General features: G+C 39.1%; 2 protein-coding genes across 7 annotated transcripts in view; both read right to left on the reverse strand.

Annotated features, from left to right (window-relative positions):
• Nucleotides 1-12,902, reverse strand: part of NELL1 (neural EGFL like 1) — a 430,169-nt gene extending 417,267 nt beyond the window's left edge. For all 6 annotated transcript variants that reach the window (XM_073347842.1, XM_073347838.1, XM_073347837.1 and 3 more), the window contains exons 1-2: nt 12,750-12,902; nt 6,490-6,615 (exon numbers count right to left, since the gene is read on the reverse strand). In XM_073347842.1, the coding sequence (XP_073203943.1) occupies nt 6,490-6,615; nt 12,750-12,798 (175 nt within the window). In that variant the 5' untranslated portion in view covers nt 12,799-12,902. The remainder of the gene's footprint in view (nt 1-6,489; nt 6,616-12,749) is intronic.
• An 11,629-nt stretch (nt 12,903-24,531) lies between these two features.
• SLC6A5 (solute carrier family 6 member 5) overlaps nt 24,532-25,625 on the reverse strand; it is a 50,033-nt gene continuing 48,939 nt past the window's right edge. Inside the window, exon 16 of the mRNA XM_073350653.1 lies at nt 24,532-24,687. Coding sequence (XP_073206754.1) covers nt 24,532-24,687 — 156 coding nt within the window. The remainder of the gene's footprint in view (nt 24,688-25,625) is intronic.

Raw genomic sequence — 25,625 nt, forward strand, 5'->3', positions numbered from 1 at the left:
AAAATGTATCAAACCAGTTTACTAACAGTATTATGGTCTGGAAGGAGCTCCATTAAATGAAACTGACTTCATAAGGCTGGAGGCAGCAGAGAAGAGAGTTCTTTGGTAGATGCCCTGGGTAAAGTGGAATGATTTTAAGACAAATGAAATAGAGAAGGAGAGTAGGATGTGAAAGAGTACTGGACTGGCTGCAGTCCAACAGATTACAGTGATGGAGACACTGCAGAAGACAAATGATAAGATGCTAAAGAAAAGAATGCAATGCAACCAAGATCATTCAGACCTAGAGCTTGACCATCAACCATATTGTGGGACACCATATGCAGGGGCATGACCAGGCTGAGCTTAATGGAGAAATGAACCATGAACAGGAATGAATGATTATGCTGTTTGACTCCTCATGTCTATAATGATGCTTTGGGATGAGAAGAAGAATTAAAATTGTCCATGCAACCTTAATTCAGCTCCCTTCTACATATGCATTATGATACAGACTTTAATTACATGATCACATTTTTTCCACAGGACCCCTGACTCATTCAGAGCACAAAATGGATGGTACTCACTTAATGAGCAACTATTCAATATTTTGTTTTCTCCCCCATGTCTTATATACAGTGCACTATTCAAACCCTGCTCTGAAGACAGAATTTTTAATTTCCCCATGGAGTTTGCTGTGATGCTTATCACTACAGTGCTTCATAAATATTAATAACTTGATTTTCATAACACCCCTGTGAGGTGAGGGGTTGTATTATCCCCATTTTATAGATGGGGATACTGGGGCACAGAGAGATTAAGGTTAGGAGTATCCACTGATTTTGGGTACCCAACATGAGATGTCCAGGACCTCATTTTTCAGAATACTTAGCATTATATAGCACTATATATGTTCAAAGCACAGCTCTCATTGACTTCAGTTGCAGCTGTGACTAGTCAGCACTTCTGTAAACTAGACTTTAGAGTATCATGTTGGGCACCCAGACAATGAGGAACACACAGTTAGTGACCAAAAGTTTGGCTTGAGTGACTTGCCCAGCATCACAGAGGAAATCTGTCACAGAGTCGAGGATAGACTCTAGGATGATATCCAACTGTCTTAAACATTGAACTATCCTTTCTTTTCCTGCCTCATCCATGCACACACCTTTCAGCTTCTGCAGCAAATGAGGCAGGAGTCCCACAAACGGCCTTCTTCACTACCCTGATTCATCCATGGAATAGGGCAAACAACAATTATGGGATGGTGTAATTAAAGACCACAAAATAATGCATATGCACAAGGGGGTTGAACTAAGAGGGCACAAGCAACTTTAATTCTGACATTTCCTAACTTTTAAGTGCTTGATTTTGCAAACTTAATCAACATCGTTTTTTTCTTTCAACATCATTTTTTAAACTGAATCTCAGGCTTTTAAAAAAGCAAATTGAAAAAATAGAAATTCCATGATGTAGCCTCATGATGACACCCACATGGATCATTGGCAGAGTTGGACCTTTCAGATCTATAAACAGACCTCTGACACGTTAGCTAATGGAGTAACTGGTAGCAGCATGTCATCCTCTATGAGGATCAGCAGAAGAGGAGAATGGGTCTCTCAGATATCTGCTGACATCAAAGGTATTGCCCTAGACTCAAGGATCTTTCGTTCCATTCCAGGCTCTGGAGGGAAACATACTGTAGTGGGCATAGACTCTTCTGCCCATTATCCCGAACTTGACTCCTTCTGCCTCATCCCCTCCAACCTATCCCTGTCCCATTTCAATCTCTTCCTCATTACAGTCCCATTTCTTCACCTACTCATTCAGTCTCCAAGTCTCAGGATTCTGATCCCAGTCCCACTACCCTTGCCCAGCCATTCCCAGACTACATGTCCTCAGTCTCCTTGACCAGTCAGTCCCAGCTTCCACACTCAGCTTCCAGCCCCCATTTCCCTCTCTGCCCCTGCTAGCCTCCAGTTATGGTTCCCCACCCAGGCTTTTTGTGCGCATCTACTCCCCAGCCTTCCCCTGCCAGCCCCCAGGTCCAGCTCTTGCCCCCTCTGTATTTGAGTCAAGCAGTCATCTCCTCCTCCGCCCTGCCAGGGCGTCATTCAGAACACAGGAGAGAGAGCCTCCCGACTCTCAGTCCAAGTGCCTGGCCTCATCCCAGAGCAGCTGTTCTAGGGAAAGTCCACCTTCACTCCTGTAGCCTTGGACTGGTGCCTGCTCAGTTACTCTGTGAGGATAGCAAATGAGCAGTCAGGTCACACTTAGAGGAGTTTTCAGGGGACGGAGGATGCTCAGTTAACTTGTGGGGCTTGCACATACACAATCTGGTCAGCACAAGAGACCCAAGCATGCTCAGTGAGGATGGAATCTTCAGAGATTTTAGCTGCTACATCTAAGTCTCTACTGAGCCTGTGCAAACTGATTTTTCAAAGGCTTGAAACTTGGACAAATTTGGGTGGATTTTTACAAGGATGGCAAACAGCACATCCCTGACACATAGGCCACGCCCCTGGCAAATGTCAAGTTCCAGCTCCAAAACATGTGAGCACTAGAGCTTTCCAAATACATTTTTTAAACAGATATTTTTTTAACATTTCAAACAATGTATTTTTCCCTAGCCTCCTTCTCAGAGACAGCTTAACTGTTTCGGCTGTCACTGTCGCAGAACTTCAGCCTGAGGCAGACACTCAACATAGTACATTTCAGGTTTAGTGAAGTTATAAGCCACTGAAAACACCTCATAATGGGACGCATTGGACAACCTTAAATAAAAGTGGTGCTAACACTGGCTAGAATACAAAAGGGCCAAGTTATGGTTCCCTCACTGGTGGTGTACTGCATGGGGAAGGAGTGAGGGAGACCTAGCACTCCCACACAGAAAAAAAAAAGCCATAATGCTGCATTGCAGCCAGCATTCAATGGGACTACTCACATGCTTATGCGCTTTGCTGGACCACAGACTAATTAACTTGCCAGATGGCATAAAATGAGGTTATGGTAATAGATGCTAGAACCCATGTCTTCTGACTCCCACTTCAGTTCCTCACTGTAGCGCATGCTGCTTATCACACTCCAGGACTCAATATGTCTCTCTGTCTGTAGTAAATTGAAATCCAAACTCCAGGGCTATATCCTACTCTCAGGTGCACGGGCGTAAAGTAAGAATACTCCACTGACTTCTTAAAATTACTCTGGGTTGATATCAATGTGACTAATATGCAAATGAAGTCAGTGGACTTATTCTGAATTTACTCTGGTGTAAATAAAAGCAGAATTTGGCCCAAGAAAGTTTAGAACTGGTGCTCTGCTGCCACCTATTAGTACTATGCATAGACACCATGTTGCAGTCTCATCACATGACACAGGCTAAACCTATATTTAAAGTAACAATTTCTCAATCCTTCCCCTTCATTTTCCATTTTGGGATTTTAATGCAGCTGAATTTCATAAACGACTATATAATGGGGCTTTGAAATCCAGAAAACAAAAAATAAAGCCATCATTTAAACTGCAGTACAGAGATCTGACTCTCAGAATTCCTCCCTACCCATCCTAAACTGGGCACACAGATAAAATTTATATAAATAATGGAGAGTGCTCAGTTGTCTTGATACAATGATCCAACCATCCAGTGAATCTGTCTCAGACCCCTTTCCAGTTATGCAGACAGAAGCAGTCATGTTAGGTAGAGAGCAGGTGCTCCCTCACTTTGAAGACTCAGAGAAAGAAGCCAGGTATTGGAGCAATGTGCAGCTAGGAGGCAAACAAAGAAAAGCAGGCATTACAGAGTGAAGTGCACCAATAAATGACCAAAGCAAAGCTCAGCTGAAAGACAGGATGACATCTTGGAGGACACAGAAGAGGAGAGACAAATTGCAGTCATTAGTGACATGCTCCAACAGAACACTGCAATTTTAAAAAATCTGGATGTTATTTTCCAGTCATTATTATAAGGCATTCGTTTGCGGAGCACTGTAATGTAAATCCATAATGCTGAAAAACTATTGAAAAAGTTAAATAAAATAAGCACAGAGATATCAAGACTTCAATCTTTCAGTGCTCCAATCTAGTGTCGCCAATTTCCAACTCTGGTAATCTATGTTCTGCCTTCCTAAATTCTCCTTGAAGTTTCAACTGGGAAAAGTATTATTATTATTTACTCAATACAGTGGAAGCCCAGCTAATAATAAATATACAAGTGCCAAATAGTAAAACCAATACAAAAACGTATACATTGTACGAAAGAAACCACCAGATACAAACAGATTTATCCTGAGCCAAACAATCTGGCACAAGGTCAAATCATAGTGCTAAGGTGGCGATTTTCAACCTGTGGTCTCTAAGATTTCCAGAAGGGTCCACACCTCCATTCAAAAATGTTAAGGGGTCCACAAATTAAAAAAGGTTGAAAACCACTGTCCTAAGGTCAGCTACTTCACTCAATGAAAGGGAACATTTATTTGACTTCTGCATCTTACAAAGCCCCAACCACACTGTTGGCTTTTAACAAATAATAAATAACCAGGGAAAAGTCCAAAAAACAAGGTAGGAATAATCTAGGATTTGCATCCTAGCCTAAAGGCAGCTGGAAAGGGTCTCCTTCAGACCTTCTCCAGGAACGAGTACACAACCAAGGACCCTTGGGTCAAGAATCCTGTCCCAGACCCCATCCTGACTGAAACTATATACCTAGAGCAATTCTATCCTAGCCAACCTGCTGAGCGGGGCGGGGAGGGAGGGGGAAATGCAAGAGGCAATTGCTCAAGCACTGGGGGTTATCTACATGCACCTATGGGCAGAATTTTGTTCTTGGGGAGAATCTCAGTTATAAAGAACTTATTATATAAAGTTTAAGACCCTGAATTTTATTCTTCACTTGCTGTTCTGAATTTTTGTTTAGAGTTTCTAGGAACATTTTACTCCAGAGGTGGCTGCATTTCAGTGGGTGGATGAACTTCAGAACATGTTTAGTTTTTATGTTAGTTTGTAAAGTTCATAAAGTGTTTTGGGGTTCTTCCAGGACAAAAGGAGCTAAAGAAATATAAGATCACGATCATTATCCCTTAAAATGTACTTTTAATATCAACTGTTGCAACAAGCCCTGGGTTGCACATGCAGATCTTTTTAGTTTAGTCATTTGCCACTCTCAGACTGTGAAAATCTATGGTGGCAGTTTGTCAATGTGTTCTCAATTAACTCCACAAAAAACACCATGAGAAATTTTAAAATAGTTTAAGCCAATTAGGACATTGCAGTCTGCTGAGGAATGACTGCACTTTTAACACTGTTTGCCTCAACTACTTATGGAGTGCTCCAGCACAAAACATAAAACTGACATTTTAGGAAGAGTATCCAAAGCAAAACATTTCAGATTTTTAACGTTTAACTTGATGTCTATATTCTAGACGTTGCTGATAATAATTCCAGCACCTAGGAATTACCAAACACAATTTGACTTAGAGTCCTGAAAGGAGGGTGAACCCTGCATAATTTCTCAAATATGATCATCAATAATCTCTCTGCTATAGCACCTGTTCCCTCTCTTCATATTGTTCATATTGTACATATTTACCAGCTAGGTAAAGAATATGCTAAGTTATAGGTCTGATTCTTGTATCATGTACACTAACATAAATCACATATAACTACTAAAGTTCATGAAATAAAAACAGTGTGAGATCAGAATCAGGCCCTTTGTCCCTCTAAATTGTTACTGAAACAAAAACAAAAACAAGAGCCATTGAAGACAGTCTTTCAAGTAAGTATTAAGCAAGTTACAGAAAAGTTATACTAAGCTGGGTGAAAAAACATCTCTGTTCATATTATTACTTGCTCATTTAAACATACTGTAGCAACTTATTTCTTCTGCTGTTTAGGGCTTCAAGCAACAATGGCTGAAATCCTAGCCCCACTGAGGTCAATGGCAAAACCCACATTGACTTCACAGTAGCCAGGACTTCAGCCACTGATCACTTAAAATCCCACTTCTAAATCACTTCACCAGTTGCATCTTACAATACTGAAACTTAAATTACTTCAGAAATCAAAGTCTTATTTTTACCATCAATTCATTTACTTTGTGCTTGTCACTCTGCTCAGAGAGTGAAGATAAATATTGCTTGCCTTTCTTATGCATGCAATTCCATTGAAGTTGACCAGAGACTGGTGTATTACTATCAGTGTGCATCAATGCACTACAAACGGCTTTAATACTGTCCTCTTATCCATGCATGAAACTGGGCCCATGCAAGAGAACTCGGTGGGAGTATTCAACTGGAAATTAAACAGAGGAATGTTTAAATACACCCAAAAAATGTTTCCATTGAAATTTTGGGCCTAAATGACCTGACTTCATCCCTGTAAAAACACCATTAACATATTTCAGTAGAACAACAGAGTATCTTAGGAACAACAGAACCCATAATAAAATGCAAGCACTGTATACAGAAAATCATGGAGACAGAGGCTGTCTTAGGTAAATTAAGATGTTTGATTTACCTTGGAATAGAAATGCTTTGCTAGCATGTAGTCCTGACACTTGCGTAACTCCAATAGTTGTATTCACAAGATCCAGTTCTGTGATAATATCAATTTGTAAATTGGGATCCATTCCAAATCCGACAACTGTTTAAAAACAATGAACGTTCAATCAATTTTTATTTTAAATCAAAAGCATTAAAACAACAACAAAGAACTTCTAGTACAGTATGGGGTATGTGCTGATACTATGTACAGTAATCACTTAAGAGACAGTAACCCCCCAGATGTAAAGAAAAGATGTTCTTCTCCATTGACTACCATTAAGCTAGTACCTTTATCTTCACAAATTTTAGAACACAATAAAGACACTACATTTAACACATTAGTATGACATGGCAGAAGAACTATCACAATTAAACAAAAAACTTATCCAACTATAATAAAAAGCAACAAAATGAAGACAGAAAACAGCAGGCAGAGGAAATGAGTAATCACTCAGACCAGCAATACTCATATTCACCTACCTATACTAGTACCAAGGACTTATTGAAGTCTAAATACTCTTTTCATGATCAACTGAAGCATGCTAGCATTCCATGGCAAGCTGCAGCTACTCTTTAATTTTAATAGATTAGGTTACAGTACTTACTTCCACCATTCACTGTAAGTTAGATATAGGATAGCTTCCAAACTGGACACCATGCCCCCCATGAACTGCTGATAATAGGGTATTCTTTAGCATCCTGATGGAAATGGGTGATACATGATTTCCATACCGTCACTACAGATGACAGTGGGTATTCATGCCCAAGTGGTAACAAAATTGCTACACAAATTTAGGCCCAGAGGCTCAGGACAGCTGCTTGTTCACAGTTCACTTTAGGTGGTTCAATGTGCAACCTTTATCCAGTAGGGAACAAGATATGTCAAGAAACCAGCATGGTTTGTTCTTACAAGGGTCCACCCATCAGCATGGTAGTGGAGATAGTATGAGATCTGTGCCTGGCATATACAGCAAGAACCTATTGTAGAATCCAATCCTGCTCTTAACAAGTCTTGCTACTAACTTCATTCTAGGAGCAGGAGTAGGCTCCTAGAATAAAATCCTAACTCCACTGAAATCCATGACGTTGACTTCAAAGACGCCAAGATTTCACTGTAGTGTATAGCCAGATGGCTTTCCACTAAGTGATCTCCAGTTTTTTGTTTAAAATTCATTCTCTCTCTTTGAGCTGTAAGGCAGCAAGTAACCTGGTTTGAGTTTTTAATAGACTCTCTAAAAAAAAAAACTGTCAGGGTATATAATGAACAAGAATAAATCAGAAATTCTACTTATAAATCAATTATGCCACAAAACACTTTTTTCTCCTTTTCCTTTACTCAAATATTAAAATACCTTGGGATGATATTTTGTGCTAAATGTAGAAGACAGCATTTCACAAAATGCATGGAGAACAATAAAAGCTCTTGAAAAGGAAACTTGAAAGTGGTCTCTTTTAACCTCACTCCAACAGTGGCAATTGAGAGTGCTGTGCACCTTGCAATTGACAGGAAGATATGACTTCATAAAAGCACTTCTGGCTTGCGAAATTAAGTTTATTTAGAGTGTGCTGCCCTAATGATCTCATATTAATAGAAGACTAAACAGTTCTGTAGAAAATTAAGACAACTGGAATGAACCTGAATAAACTGATCTTACAATATAAACCAGGAGATACAAACTTCCAAGACATTCTGCAATAACACTGGGCTGTAAGGTTCTCTTTGGCTTAATCTGTACCAGATGCTCAGAAACTACAATGTTTGAATACTAAAGAGACTTTGACATCTCCTTCAGACCTGTGATAGAGTTCACTAAAGACCGTGGGCACTATTTTCCCAAGATCTACACAGCTAACACTCCTAACACTGAACGAACTCTTCTACATGCAAATCATCCTGAACAAGTTTACCTCTGTCTGGCTAAACCCACTACTAGAAACTTCTGTTTTTTAAAACTACCTCTCTTTGGCCAAAATTGAGAGAGATAAGGATAATAAATGGTAATGATAAAGCTTATATTACATAGTGCATTTCATCTCAAAGCATCCTACACTGGCTCCCAGCATACAGCTGAAATGCATCCATCTCTAGGTAGAGGTCAGCAGCTCACAAAAAAAAAAAAAACCCAACAGTCAGGGAAGGACAAATTTTGGCTAAGGACATCAAAGCAAAAAAGCATCTGAGGAGGTTTACCGTCCACACAAAACAGATAGGATTTTGTTTCTTTAAGGTCTCATCCAAAAGAAAAGCACACGAACTCTAGGATACTAAAATGATCCACTTAGGAAGAAGGTCTGAGCTGACCCAGCTGAGATTGGAATATGTGGTTACAAATACTAAGGGCCCAAATCCAAAGCCCATTCAAATCAATGAGAGATGTTATAGTGCTATCATAGGATGCTGGATCAGTCCAAAAATGTCTTAAACTGGAACAATGGACCACTAAGCAATGCCCAATAAGCTCTAACTTTGAACCCATTAAAGTCAATGGAAGTTTTACTACTGACTTCAATGGGAGCAGAACTGGGCCCTAACACAGCAAAAACAGATGACCAACCACATTAAGCATAATAGCCTCACTATTTTTTATTTAAAAGCTACTGATTCCAAACTCAGCAGCAGGTGCCAGCTGGTATAAATCAATGTGGCTCCATTAACTTCCATTCACGCAAGCTGAGAGTCCCACCAGCTATACTGTGCCTCCTTCCAACTATCACAAGCTTTCCAAAGAGGAAACTCTTACAATATCATAGCAGTTCTTTAGCAAGCCCATACATTGTTTTAAATACCTAGTCATTTTCTTAAGCTGGCTCTTGAGACTGCACGCAGACACTCAAAACCCTGGTTATTTAATAATTAAACAACAAACAAGCAGCTTCTATTTTATAAGCAGGGCTGTTCCCCCTGGAGTCTCCCACTCTCTTTTTTAGAGATCTTAAGTAAAAGACTCATACAAAGAAAATCACATGCATCTCTATTAGCATCCAGCATTTTATGTTGTCTTTTAAGTAGAACAAAAAGTTGGAAAATCCCATTTCCTCCTTTAAATGAGAACTATTAGCCCTTTTATTATTTCTTTTAAAGTTGTTCAAACTATGGATAGGATCCCACATGGTACTCACTGCCCTCAACTCCTATTGAAGTCAGTGGGCCAAATCCTTAAGTCACTTATTGAGAGTTTTGTCTGAGTTAGGACAGAAAAAACTCAGCCCTTATTAATGAAAAGTTAAAAGGTACTATATATAGTATGTTACAGGAATGAACCACATAACTGTGAATTTATTTGAGCAAAAGCTTTCGTGAGCTACAGCTCACTTCATCAGATCCGATGAAGTGAGCTGTAGCTCACGAAAGCTTATGCTCAAATAAATTTGTTAGTCTCTAAGGTGCCACAAATCCTCCTTTTCTTTTTGCGGATACAGACTAACACGGCTGCAATATAACTATGAATGATGTCACCAAGAAATCCCTGAAAGAAATTAAATCAATCTAACAGCTCTGACAATTTGCATTGTCTACTTGTTCCTTTATCACCAATTTGGAAAGTTCAGTCCAGGAACCATGGGAAACTCTCTATAGTTAAATGGATAGGTACACAGAAAGCATAAATTATGTGATATAAATTGTTAATTCTAGGACCACCTAGGAGCCTTAATCATGGAGCAGGACCCCATTGTGCTAGGCACTGTACAAACACAAAATAAAGAGATTATACATTTATTTATTCTTTACATATGTACACATCTAGGCTGCACTGGGGAGGGAACTTTATCTAGTCAGTCTCATACAAATATTTGCTATTTGAGTGGTAGCAGGAAGTGAACTCTATAACATGTATTTTACCTTTGACTGTTTACAGCAGGATGGCAATTGTTGCACATAGAACTTTCCAAATGGCTTCACAATTCCAAATAAATTAATCTCAGATTAGTCTTTACTACCATTAACATGCAATACTGGTCTTATATTAGCTGTAAAAACAGAAGATATTTTCTCCCTAGACACACCTTTCAAATTCTAGTGATCTTAGATAATGGGATGATACTGTAATACTTTATGATGCTAGTTGCCATTTTGCACATTGATTTCACTGGAAAATATACAGTAATTTTACTAAGTAATTTCCTTGAAAATATCATTTGCACATCTTCAAGAAAACATCCCCCTAAGGTACTCTAAATCAGAACCTATTTAGAATAGTACATTACACAAGAGTAAAGGGAACAAAGACTCCACAAGAAAGTCATGCTTCTGTTATATTATTTCTAGTCATGCTTTCTATTAGAGATTTGGAATTCTCAGCCTGACTGTTCCTATGGATTTGCCAGATCTTTAAACATTCCTAAACGCACATGGAGGCTATATTACAAAGGAGAATTGTGCCTACTAAAACACACATTTTAATTAAAATGGCTCCCATTACAGTCAATATAGCAACACTTGCAGATGAAAGATATCAACATATAAGCTCATGTGTGATGTGTTATGCCTGCTTTCAAAATGATCAGGAGACTTTACATAAAGTCCCTTTCTAAAACAGCCTGCACTTGTCAAAATAAAAATGTATTTTTTATATTCATACAGGAGAAAGGAAGCTTTATATTTATAAGGAAGCTTTTTAGTCAGTCTGTGCTATGGATCTGCGTCTTAGAATACTCTGACAAATTACTGTTTAATGCCAACATTGTAAAAGATGCTCCCAACATTATTAAAGGAGAGACCACACCACAAAACTCTGCCTGCAGTAGTGCTCTGCCTGAGCCACAGAAACCCTGAGAGACTTGATATTTTCCCTTTTCAAAAATCTGCTTTCCTAAGCCTTCACCTGTCCTTACTTCAAATCCTTCCCCTCCGTGAACAAACAGCAGGGAGCGAGAGAGGCAGACTCCTGAAACTTTTCATTATTGAATCTTGCCTCACATAAGCTTTCCTGAGAGAACGGTTCTTAAATACTGCTACAGCGAACAGAGGAAGCAAGGGCTAACCTGGAGGAGACTGGCGAAATAAGGAACGATCCCCACAGGGAATATTAAAAAGTCAATAAGGGAGGATTTTTTCCTGAATGAGAAGCCCACACAAATAAGGGGGGGGGGGGGGAAATTGATCTACTCGCCAGTTGCAATTGTATAAAGTCCTGGTAGCTTGATATTTGTACGCGATTGACTGTGGTTTTATGAGAGCAGTTTTAATATGCCAGTTTCACCTCTGATTGCAAGATTGCCAGCGGTTCCTATCCCCACCTTAATATTCGCCGAGGTGCCATTTCCGCTGTAAAGCCAGGAGAACCACTCCTGTGCAAAGCAAATAAGCGAGGCTGAAATCCCCCAGTGACAGACCCCACAGAAAACCCTCAGCCTAACCCCAGAGTGAAATCTAAGCAAAATGATTTTTCCCTGGGATAAAGAAGTCGGCTGCTGAAAGCAGCCTATAGCGGGGGAAATCCTCAGCAGGTGCATGCCCTGTCCGAAAGGATCTCACTAAACTCAAACACATGGGAAAGGTTTTAAGTGGGGGAAATCTGAACACAGATATCACTGCGTCCACATGTTTATTTCAGGCACGGCCTCGGAGGCACGTTTCCAGCAGCAGCAACATAACGATAATAGTACAGCCTGCAGTCACCCTGAACATGCAGCCGGTGCGGAAATAAGCCTGCTTTCAGACCAGGCTGGGTGAGGGTGGAGCTGGACTGGCCTGACCCGAAACGAGCTATTTCCAAAGGAAAGTTTCCGAGTTCTCTACACCAGTCGCCGCAGCATGCAACCCAACCCTTCCCAGGACTTTGAGGAGCTGCCCCGTGGGCTCGGGTGTTGCTGGTGGCCCTGGTACAGCAAGGTACGCCGCACAGAAGAGTACTCCACTTTCCCTTCCCAGATGCAGCTAATTGCATCCATGTGGCTGATTTTCCCGATACGATGGCATGAAAACCCACCCACACCCTGACATCGCTAGTCACACACTGCCCAGAGCAGTAGCTAGCTCACAGCTGGAGGGTGAGTGATAACAATACTGACTATCTGAGATGCTGTTAAAGAATGAACAGCGCAGCGAAGGCACAGGAGAGCGGGTCGCATCTCCCCACCGGCCAAGATACAGGTGCCGATCGCCTTTGCGCGGGGAGACAGCCCAGCCCTTTACTAACCATCATCCGCCCCGACGCGAGCTGCTCCTTTGCAAAGATGCACTTCGCAGCTCTGCCCCTAGCCTCCTCCGGCCGGCGGGTCACCCCCTCTTACCTGCTCTCGCAGAGGCCACGCAAGCCCAAAGGACTAGAATTAAATCCATCTGTGCTGGCCCCGCTGCGTGCCCCGCGCAGAGCCCGGAGAGGCAGGGGAATCCCGCTTTCCGTTTCTTTTGAGCAGAGCCCCGAACTTGAAGAGCTTGTTTTAGCAGGCTTGGGAGAGAGAGCAGCAGCTCCACCAGCGGCCAGTACAGCTACCCAGGAACAGCCCATGTGCCTCGCTCAGGGATGCTGCCCAACTCACCCAGCCCCTTCTTGGGGGCCGGGCGGCTCAAGCCCCACCTCCCATGGCATCTCGGGTCAGCGTCATTCTGCCTGGCGACCCCCCTCCACCCAGGTTCATTTGCCTGCCTTTAGCAGAGACAGCCTGGAGTCGCCTGTGCTGGTCGGATCCCCCTCTCAGAGCCAATTGGATCAGCCCGCCCCCGAAGGAGAAGCTGAGAACCAGAAAGGCAGAGGCATTGCTGGGAGAACGGTACACGGGAGCAGGGGCGAGTATCCAAAAAGGGTTTGTTTGGTTTTTTTTTGCCGAGATCTGCCTTGATCCCTATTCCGTGGACTAGCCCTCCCTCGTACACAGCGCACTGGGCGCTCACGTGGCTACAATAAGCCAAAACTACACTAGAGGCGCCTGCCAAGCACTTTGATGCTAGAGAAATCAGAGGGGATGTGATCATATTTTATATATATAATAAAATCAGCTGCAATTGTTCATTCCCTGCATTGTTAAAGATGTATCCTCCCCCCCCCCCAATCGCCCCTATGTCAAGGGGGCGTGATGAGGAGGGATAATCTTGGGAGTGTAATGAATAGATAGTGGGCATAAGTGTTTTGTCATGAATAGATGCTGAAAGCTGGGACTGTCTCTTTAGTCTGGGGCTTCATCCTACAAGCACACAGGTGCTTAACTTTATAATAATGAGTAGTCTAGCTGAAATAAAGTGGATTATTGGCCGTAGTAAAAGCTCAGTATTTGTGTTTTCAGCATCTGGTCTAAGTTTGCAAAGAGCCCCATATAAAGAAGTCCCTGTGGGTGATCTTGTAAGGCAAATCATCTTCAAACTTGAACCATCCATGTAATCTCACTTACTGTATCCAGAAGGAAAAGGTATAAAATGGAGTGCCAGAGCCCATTTACACAATGGCATTCCATGCAACCTCAGGACCCAGCAGGCAACTTCCCAGAGCATCTAGCCTTGGGTATGGGTTTACTCTCCTCCTCCGTCCTTCCCCACCCAAGCACACACACTGAAAAGGAAAGATAGGTTTCCTTATGGCTCACATCTCAAGACTGACAGAAAAGATGCCCATTTGCCTTCCACTGAGAAAAGTCTTGTTGTGGGAAGCACAAGTAGCGTGTGGGGAGGACGGGTTGTTATAACCTCCATCTGCTGCACTCCTATGTTAATCATTTTCTTTAAGATGTTTTTTAGCATTGACCCTGATTCTGGGCTTTGTACACTGATTAAAACAAAAATATTTCATGCAAAATTAAGAGGCACACACACTGACATTCACCTCTCTCTCAACTGCCCCTCCTGATGACAGGAATCCCAGAGCCTTTAGATTCACATTTGTCTCTGCCATTCACCAATCTGCTGTTTGTCTTGCTATTGTAAATTATTTATATGGGAAAGACAGAATCATAAAAGAGAGGTGACAGAATATGTTGTTCAATTTAAAAAATTAAATTCCACATAGGTGAAACTTCCTACCCTGCTGTTTTTATTGTGTCCCTCCTTTCAAGTCTTTTTCTTCCATTTAAACATTGGCAGGTTTTGAGCAATACATTCACACAGGGTCAGAGTCTAAGGTATTATACATTTTTCCCTTTAAATTACATTCATGACACCTAACTGTCCCTCATTCACAAAAAATTTGCCTTTGTCTACCATTTGTTGATCCAAATATTTTACACCAGAAAATGTTATTTCTGATAAATGAACAGATCCTACATTATTTCTAATGTCTTAGTGATGAAAGAAGGGGGGCTTGGGAATCTTCTGCTGGCTTCCTGTATCTCCTTAATCAAGTCACTTCGCTGCTCTCTCTGTCTTCCAGTCTAAAATGGGGATAACCTCCCTTTGACAAGTTTTTGACAGCATGTTTAAAAAGACACTGTACAGTAGAACTAACTACAAACAATTTTTGTCTGCATCTCCCCCATTTGGATGTTTTCATATCAAGAAATATATAACACCACATGAATGAAGGTTACCTAATAGTGTTTCACTGATAAAGCATGGCTTAATATTCTGACAGAAAACTTAGAAATCAGATCTTGCTCCCATTGAAGTTAAGTGGAACAGGATCAGACACTAAGAAACAAGGTGATTTCTATTCTTGGGGAATACAAAGCCATACTAATTCTCCTTCCACCTCCCAGAAATTATTATTCTAGCTTTGTTGGCATACAAGTCAAGTCACTATTTCCTTTGTAAAAACAGAAAAAAAAATTCTATGTAATGGGCAGTGTCTTTTCAGCTGGAAGCTTGGTGTAAGTGGTGTTGACATAGGAAACAGTTTTGTCCAGAATTTTAATTTTTAAACTCTGTTCAGCTGTTTAAGTCACAAGGACACCAAGAAAAATATATATGCTGCTTTGTTTAAGGGGATATTTGCATTCATGTACCTTATTTTGGTGATCAACAGGGTAAGTGAAAAGTCTAACAGGGTTGATTTGTTATTTGTGAAATAAGATCACTGAATATACCTTCAGAAAACAGGTATTCCTGACTCTATGCAAGGGCTGTACACTGTGGAATCTATGGTGGTTTATCCAAAAGTTTCTCTGTAATTTAATCCCTAATACACAGTTTGGTTTAGAGAAATACTGACTTTTTTCAAGGTTCTATTTTGCTGGCAATAATCTCATCCCATGTTACTACCAACAGCAGCAAAAGGTGTTAATTATACAACAGGTAAAAACCCAACCTTTACTGTGTCCCAGTAAACTCATGAACTATGAACAGCTTTTACCCTTTGGATTATGGGTCAGTTTCATTCCCTAGTGCATTACATTACCTGGGTCATATTATGACTTCAGCTTTGATCTTTGCAGATCTCATAAACTAAGGTCTGGTTTATCTAAACACAAAATTGCACTGGGTTTAACTAACTGTGTGTATTTAAGATGGTTTATTCTTTATATCATCATATAGTTAAACCAGTGTAAATCCCAGAGCTTCTTAAATCAGTTTAAACCTAACATATCACTTTATCCTAAATTGATTCCTTGCCAGTTTAAGTTAAGGCTTAAACAGATAAACGCTGTAAGAGGATGCACACAAGAGTTTCCAGTGGCTTATCTAAATCAGTTTAAAAGCATACTTTAGTTATAATTGCACCAGGTTGGTTGTAGAAAAGTTCTAACCAATGTTGGGCTAGGTCATTATTGGGATGGGAAACCTCCAAGGAATACATAGGTACTACAAGAAATGATGCAGATGATTCTATAGGTGGGATTCTAACCAGGGTGGATTCTAGGGACACGGGTAACTGTGCAGTTACATATATAGAATCTCTTTGGTAGATAACAGACTGGGGCATGAAGTAGCAGCATGGAAGCATAATTTGTTCAGTTGTGAAGGAACAAGATAGATGAAGTGGAGATAGGGATTAGAGAAAATGGCATCCCCCAGAGACCATTCTCACACTTCCTCTAACATTATATGTTTGGCACCAAGTCTTCTCTCTTGAGTAGGTCAGAACTTCATAGTAATCTGGTGAAAAACTCAGTTCTGAGTCAGGCAGAGCAGGGAATTGAACCTATGTCTTCCGCATCCCAGACTACTACCATGAGACAGACAGACAGATGCACTTTTATATATATTATATAAAAATGTTTTTGCAAAAATGGAATTCAGTCAGTCTCTTCTGGGATTGAAACCTGGACTTAATATAAAAGTCCAGGTTTCAACCCCGGAAGAGACTGACTGACAATTCCATTTTTGCAAAAACATTTTTAAAGTAATTTTCCCCTAAAAGAGAACAAAAACAAATTTAAAAACCTCAAGTTACCGCAATATGGGACTGCCATCCTTCAGTCAGCTCTACTTTTCCCTAAATAAGTTCTAGACCAACATCCCAGACTGGTTACAAGGAGCAATGTAAGTTGCTGAAGAGTGTGGGTTCAGATGAAACTTAGAAATTTAAATCGTGAACATTTGTAGCAATGAACAATCTGATGGTACTTTTTGCAAGAGTACATTGTTAACTATGGCAGGCTAGCTAGTTTTCAGTTCACATTAATATTCTACTTACCAATAATTCCCCTTGTAGTTCCAGCTGGATGCTGGATGCATCTTCACTAAATTGTTATGGGATGGGGCTGACTGTGTGTAACTGCTAGTCCTTTCTACAACAGAGTTTGTGGCATTTCAGAAGATTTGTGTTTCCTTTATACTACCTCAGAGGGTTTAAGGCAATCTGGGTTCCTTGGATGAAAGGTGCTTAAAAGTGCCAAGAATTATCAGTGTAAAAAAAAATTAAAATTGTTCATTATAATCACTGTTATCTGAAAAATGTGCCGGCAGTGTTGCCAGCTAAACTCCTTGCATGCAGCATCGAAGATAGAGCACAGGCCCTCTATCACTTGAGATCATGGAAAATCTGTTAGTTGCAGCAGTATGGGGGTATATATGCTTTGCAATCTGCACTCACAAAAGTGCATCACCACCACAATCAAATGAGCAAATATGACATGGCATCCAGTTGAGGGCGAATATAGCTCTTGGCATATAGGTCCTGCAGCCTAACAGACATGATGGACCACAACAGCTTCATTTTCAGTTCAACAGGTTAAGAGACTCCACATTAAGATTTACATAATAGACCATAATGGATCAGAAAAAGCCCTTGCAATCTAGATTACCAAGTAAATAAACAGTTTACTAAAATACTGTCATATAGCAAAATGTTTTCAAAATGCCTAAATACAAAGTTAGATTATGTTCAAGATACTTGTAAGGCCTAAAATTAGACCTTGCAGCTTTGTTTTTATCCATGGGCATATACATGTAGGTGGCACATGTGTGGCCCTGTGTATGTGACATTGGCCTAGCCAGTCATCTTCATTCTCATAAGCCAGCAAGGCAGAAAGCAGAGGAATTTCACAAGCGTGAAAGAGACGTGTACTCAGCACTCTTAGTTTGTTGTTGGTGATTCACCTTGCAGTTATGTTATATTTTAACCTTGTTTTCAGGAGCAGATAGATGCCAAGGATCAGGGAGGGCTGGTTTTGGTCTAAATTCTGGCCATGGAAACTTTAACAGGACCCCTGCTTACCAGATTGGACTGGTTCCCATTAAAATGTATGCATCCACTGCAATTTCAATATAGGATGGGGACATTTTATGATAATTTCTGTCATATACATAGCTTCAAAGATCACTTAAATAAATTCACCTAAAAATCCATGTAAACAAAAATCTAAAGTAGGGAACATTATGTCCTCTAAACTCAGACAAGTTAATGCTGGAAGAGAATGGTTCCTAATGGTGAGGGCAGAAAACTAGCAGTCATTACTTCCAAAACACTGGTGTTCTATTATTGGGTCTAATATTGACACATAACATGTCACTTTGGGGGGGGGGGGAGGGGAAGAGAACCTCCGTGCCTCAGTTTCCCCATCTGTAAAATGGAGATGATATTTGCCTGTCTCAGGAGGGTTGCAATGCTTCATGATAATGCAGAGCTCGGAGATGAAATATATGTTATAAATAGAGTATTATATTATTTTATCATCAGTTCCAATTTTGTCTTTCCCACAACAGTGTAGTTTACAGACAGAACAAAGCATATACAGTATGTTCTATCTTTCGGGAGCTGGTCCTGGGAATTGCTGAAAAGTTCCCAGGCACTCAGGAATTCTCAGGATTGGGCACTTGACATGTCTCGCATTCACAACCTTAACATAATGCAAATGTATGTTTTGGTTTTATTTCATTAGCGTGTTTGTGTCAGTCTCATGCAACAGTATAGTGATTAGATGTCTAATTGCAACTTTGTATTTGGGGATGGCTTGTCAAAAGCATTTTTCCCCCACTGTTAGTGAAAATGGATTGGTATAATCTTAATAGTACAGTGCTGGTAAATGGGAGTCCATTACAGTATTTTTATTACTATATGTTTCTACCTTTACATTGCAATAGCCGGACTGGAAAAGCTCAGGTTTACATTTTAAAACAAAAGACACAAATGGTGTAAAAAGCCAGCATGGAGCTTCCACTTCTACAATTAAACTCTACTCTCTCTTTTCCTCTCCATCTCTCAGTATCAATCTCTTTGCACCCTCTGTTTTTCATGGTTCAGAAATCTTTGGCATGATTGATTTGATGCAATAAAAGGATTTAAACAAATCCAGTTCGTCCTTATATGAGTAATTAATTATTCAACAAGCTACAGAGTCTTTTAATAGTTAAGAATCTAACCATTTAATTGATATTTGTTTCTGCAGCTGTGCAATATCTCTCTTTCCCAGGAGAGCTGTTTTCAGTTGCTGCTCAAGGTTTCTAACAATCAAACAGATCAATTCTGCAGATACCTTAAGGCGGTGTGTTAAATAAGAATGATGTTTGTGGTGGAGGGGGTTATTTTCAGTAGACATAACACTAACAATTCTTTCTTTTAAACACTGGACATTTATTTAGTGTTTTTAGAACCCATACATTATAGGATAAATTCTAATTTATAACATCAGAATATAATAGGCAAATATATAATACAATAAATTGCATTTGTACACATAAATACAAAATCTGAGGTAGGGCCTCAAGAATAATGACTTCTTAAATGAATAATGTACAGCATATAATATGCACGATATAAGATATATATAATGCATCTTTTGTAACATAATATATTTTCTCCATGTATAGCTAATGAAAAAATACAACAACCTGATTAGGGTACATATCTTTATCCATAGGCAGCAGTACCCCTATAGAATGCCTGTAAGTATATGACATTACGCAAGTAATTAAGAATTAACCTATTCAGTGATAGGTCCACAATAAAGTGCCAAAAAGACACAGGCGCAGATCCTCATCTGGTGTAAACTGTCATAACTCTTATTGACTGCAATGGAGCTGTGACAACTTTTCCCAGCTAAGGATCTGCCCCACAAGGTACACTACATACTATAGGTTACAGACAATAACATATTCTAGTCAACATTAATTATATTTCTAACAATGAAATACACCTATAAGGCAAATGGTTACCTGAAGATGTATTTAAAACGTGATGGGCAAATCATAATAATGCAAGCCATAAGGTCCAGCCCAGCTCTCACATTTTAAATTAAACCCATCAAGAAAGCGGTCTCTCTTTAGTTATAGGCTGCCTGAAAGTGACAAAGTCAGAAACCATAAACGGTTTTCTCCCTCTGAGTCTATGGCGTCAGTCCCCTGGAATACTAAGCTCCAGCCATTTCACAAATACAGTACATTATTTACAGGAAGTTGAACTACAAGCTAAGAAACAAGCATCTCATAAACCCACCAGACCTAGTGGCAGCTTTGAGGAAACCTAGCTAAAACACTTCATACCCATGAGCATTGCATGCCAAAGCCATGCAGCCTGCAACTGAAAAACAACAGTCCACAACAGTCTTTCTTAAATTGAGATTGTAAAATAGAGAAAGATGCAAAATAAGAGAAAAATCAATGTCTGCATGAAAAAGCAACCGTTAAAATACAGCAAGCAAGAGATAAGCCACATAACTGTGTGTATTCAAATAAAGGGTCAGTGATAAAACAAATGAATTGGAAATGGCAAGAGGAAACCACAATAAATGGGATGCGATGATCTTCTGCGCTGAGGCACATCTATACAATCAATGGAGCAGAACCTAACAAAAGGATAACTTGACCCAAATGAAACATTAGTATAAAGACATTCCAAGTCTTTTTCAATTAAAGGTCATTTTGTTAAACCCTTCTTTTGGAAACAATGTGCTGCTGTGTCTAACTGAAACACAGATTTTGTACATTGCTTGCACTTTAAAAACACTAGGAAGACCCGAAAGAATTTGAAAATGGCAAAGATTTGCATTAAGTATCATTTTAATGCATATAAGAGTGCATCTCAGCTTGTCCAAAAATTCAATCTCATTTTTAAAAAATTGCAATAGAGGCAATCCTCATCAGTTTTGATTATTTTTTCCTTACAAGACTGATAGACCTGCATGTAAATAGGTCACCTTTATGTAAATATGGCTTTTTCCCCTCACTTTAAAATATTTTGATATTTAATCAGTTACTGAAATACTTGCATGTTTAGAAAATGCCGTATGTGCAAACTTTACTAGACAATGATAAAGTGCTTTCCCCAACTGTAACATTACTTTTCATTTAAAGGGACACTTCTGGGTAATTTAATCTCAACTTTTAGTTTTGGTAAACAAATTTAAAACTTTTTTAAAAACATAACAGAAGTATTTCCACTTTTTTAGTTAAACTGAAAACGGGTTTCTTTTCTTTTCTTTTTTTTTCCCTTTTTTTATTTAAAATTTCCCCTGCAGTTTTTGCAAGCCAAACAGTGGCACATGAAAACCAGAAACTGACTAGAAACAAAAATACCAACTTGTCTATTTTCAGTGTTTCAGCTGAAAGCCTGATTCTGTGCCATTGACTTCAGTGGGATCAGGACCAAAGTCTGAGTGAAGTGCAAAAAAAAAAAAAAACACACCACACACAGTACAACGACATAAATCATGAAAAATTACATTTTTCATATCCTCCCCCTTTTAGTAGCCTAACTAATGACACAGTTAGCAATGTTTTATTTATATTTATTTATTTTATTGTTAACCTAACAGTGTCCCTTCAAATGATTTATCTTTACACTTTTAAAACAGGAAGTAAGCGATATCCTCACACACTGGAAGTTACCAGTTGCAGTTTACAGAGTTAGTTAATCCCAGTTCAAACAAATGTGTCTTTTGAAAAACAAGCCAGCAAGTGAAAAGAATTCACAGCTATCAGGCGAACTCACCATTTCCTCACAAATATGGCAACACTGATCATATTTTTTTAAAAAAAAAAATCACAACCGCAGTAATTAGTATAAATTGGGTTGGGCTCCAAAAAAAATCAAGCTCACGTTTTAGCCAGTAAAGGTAAAAAAAGAGGCCAAGAATTATTCATCCTAGTGAAAACACACCATTCCCAATAGATGGCGCTGATTGATTTAGGCTCCCTTCTTCGCCCTACTTGTTGGGAAGACAGCTGGTAATTCATTTAATGTGAGACTGTTTTCTTTTTTCCCCAGCCAGAGAGGCTTGAAGGGGCTAATTTTAACATCATGTATTTATGAAATTTCATTATGCCAAGAAAGGGGTAGCTCCTCAAACATTGCTCACATAGGGAAATAAAACCAAGAACAAGTTAGAATAGCAGCTCTCTGTTGAATCAGCTGGCAAAGCCAAATCAAGTTGGTGCAGTTTTAAGGCAGAGATGCTTGTGGAAGGGTCACAATCTTAATGCCCTGTATAATAGGGGAAGAAGTAAAGACACCAAACTGAAAAAAGTATAATACAGATTTAGGGGCCAAAGCTTCAAAATCTATTCCAACTTCATTTAACGACAAATATTTGATTGTGCTTCATGTGTACTGCCTGAGAATTGAATATCCCTAGCAGTGTCAATAACTGGCAACACTATTTGCCCCACGAAAGAGAAAGTTCAGCAAAATGATTTTTTTTAAACATCTACATACAAAATAAATTAATTATTTTGAAAATGTTACATTAAGGTCTAGTTTTTGTTTTCTTCAACTGGATGAAAACATCACATCTACAGACACATTTTAACTGAAGATTTACCTGAGACCCTGTAATGTGAACACAAAAAAAGAACATGATATAAACAGTCCCCCGAAAGGAAATTACATTTAGATTAGTTACTACAATAGTGGGGAAAAACCCCAGGCTACACTATTCTAAACTCACCATATCTATACACTGGTTGATAAGATATTAATAGGGACATAAAACATCACTAGTACACACTACATGAACACTGATCACTCTTAAAAAATCTCATATGTATGTATAGAATACAACAGCATAATAAAGGTTGCAGTTTTGCCAATTTACTGAAGACATATTTTTCTCCCTCTTTATAGTGCACTTTACAATAAATTGGGGTAATTTATATTTAGTTCATTAAAGGTACTCTTAAAAAACTCTGTTTTTACTCTGCCCATTAGGTAGCAGAAATATTTAAGACTAATACTCATATTGCCATACATATATTGGATTTCTAAAATGCAGTGAGAGAATGTACTACTGCAATGCAATGTTAAAACTACTATCTATTAAACTATTCATTCTCTTCCTTATAATTTTGTCTATCCAATCTTATCACTTTAATTTATTTGTATTTAATTGTTTTTAATGAAAAGGTTGACAGTAAAAAATTAAGAAAAGCAAACTATGCACAGCTCAGATTGTTATAAGAGGATATTGTCTTGAAGAATTTACTTACTATATATACATACACACACTATAGAGAGAGACAGAAATAGGGGGTTCAGTTATTTCCCCTTTGGCTGAAAGAGAAGAATATAGCTACAAGTTATATAAAGAAGTTTATAAGAGAACAAATAGGGGAATCACAAAGTTGAACAGCACAGCTAAATTCTAATAACTGTTGTCATGTGGAAACTAGAATACATCTTCTACTGTAAAAATATAAAATTAGGCACAAATTATATGATGGCTTCTTTACGGGAGATTTTAAACAAAAGTGAAGATAGCAAAGATAGTTCAGAATACTTGGATGAAGTGAATAAAACTGGGTTTGTACTTATGTGTGCAGTTTGCCAATGAAGTGGAGGTTTAGATGCTCAGTGTAACTGGCATTTTTAATGAAAAAGACATATCAAATTATTAATGGAAATGCATGAAATTAATTAAAATAGTGGTGCCCATCTGCCTCATTATGGCACTATTTCAAACCAGCTTTCAGACTCAAATACAACTTTAGTCCTGATCTCAAATACATTTTACATGTGATTGTATTTTTCCCCTCAAAAGTGTTGAATGGCTCATTAAGCTCTTCCTTTTTTGATGTCATGCATCAGATACCAGTGCATAATGTTTAAAGGTTAACTCCTTGATTGAGTCAGAAAGGCTTCAATATAATCAGTACTTATTTAATAGAAGGATTGTTTGCAGACTCTGCAGGCCACATTCTGCTATCAGTGTAAATTTGGAGTGACTCCATCAGGGCCAGTGGTGTCACTCTGGATTTGCATCAGTATTACAGAGGTCAGAATCTGGCCAAACGGGCCACATTATCCACTCAGTCCCTCCCACGCCCTCCCAATGGTCAAACTCTCCTTTGAGTTACACTGGTAAGGAATTCTCAGTCCCACGTCAAAGGGGTTGCAACAGAGCAGAATTGGCCCTAAATCGGCAGGAACCATTTCCCTATCTAAATGGTTAAACTCAGCAATCATTCCTGTTGGGCTGTGCATGACCATCCAAAAAAAGAAAAAAAAAGAAAAAAGAAGTTTGACCAGTTGCATGACGTCATGTTGCTATTTCACAGTGGAAATAAGAAGTCATGGGCACCACTAAAAAAAAAACAAAAGAAAAAAACCACACCCCAATACTTCAAGTGGCCATCTAGTTCTTCATTACAGCATGCAACAATAAGTCCTACTTTCTAAGCAACCACTTTGTGAAAAAGAACAAAGGAGACAATGGGAAACTAATAAAAGAAAAATGTAAAAGGCTGTACATATTATTGCCACCAGTATAGGAATTACTAGCACTGGGTTCCCAATTCTAAATCTTTCACTGGCAGTTTAAGTCCGAGGGAGGAAGTTCCCAGTGGATCAATCATATTCTTGTAACGTTCACCACGGTGTTTAGCCAAAAATGGGCCCCAGTCAGGCTGTGGAGAGCAGACCAGCTTGAGCCTCTGCACAGCGTAGGAGAGAAAAAAAAAATCTCTTAAAATTATAAAGCAGAATTACAATTCAATGGAGGAAACTAGGTTAGGTTGATCTGAAATTATTGACAATATCCTGCAAGGGGATATTAAAATGCTCTGCTGCTCAGTGTTTGCTTTACACCAATTTGCAAGATTAATAGATAAAATGCTCAGATTTTAATTATATATTCTCCCCCCATGCCATATGAAGGGAACTCAGAACCACTCCCACAGATTGCTAAACTCACTCACTAACGAACGAGCTCAATTACTTAGCCCAATCGTCTAAGCAGTGGGTAGCTGTATCAAAATAATTGGATTTTTGCTTAGCATATTTCCCAAAAGTATACAAATGACCAAAAAGTAATACATTGCTATGAGTGAGCGAAGATTTTAATTAGCTGATGACAAAATACATCATTTCTCTCTGTGGCCAAAAAAAAATAGTAGATTAACCTGGCAAAATTACCAACAATGAATATCTTGCTAATCTTTCCGCTGATCTCTTTATTGAAGATATAATTTGGTTGGAGCATTTATATATAAAAAAGGAAAGAAACCGTATTTCTGATGGTTTAAGAGGGAACAATTATATGTTTATTACCTATTAAAGTGAATCTAGTCTCTATATCAGTTATTTTAATCTCTGCTTAATTACCAGTTTGCAACCTTTACCTCCCAAATCAACCATAATAAATTTATGCAACAGACTGAATGGTTCAGGAAATACTGCGTTAAAGCTGAAATAACCAGCTAAACCCTTTCCTCCTTTCATGCAAGATAGGACTTTTTGCATTTCCTTAGGTGCTCTGGTTAAAGGACACTAGGGAGCGTGCCCTGCTCTATCAGGCAATAAATAATTCCAGTGCCAACTGGATAAATTAGGAAGCCAGAAGTAGAGTGCTAAATCTCAGTGAGGGAAACTG

This window comes from Lepidochelys kempii, chromosome 6 (assembly GCF_965140265.1).
Source record: "Lepidochelys kempii isolate rLepKem1 chromosome 6, rLepKem1.hap2, whole genome shotgun sequence".
Lineage (NCBI taxonomy): Eukaryota > Metazoa > Chordata > Testudines > Cheloniidae > Lepidochelys > Lepidochelys kempii.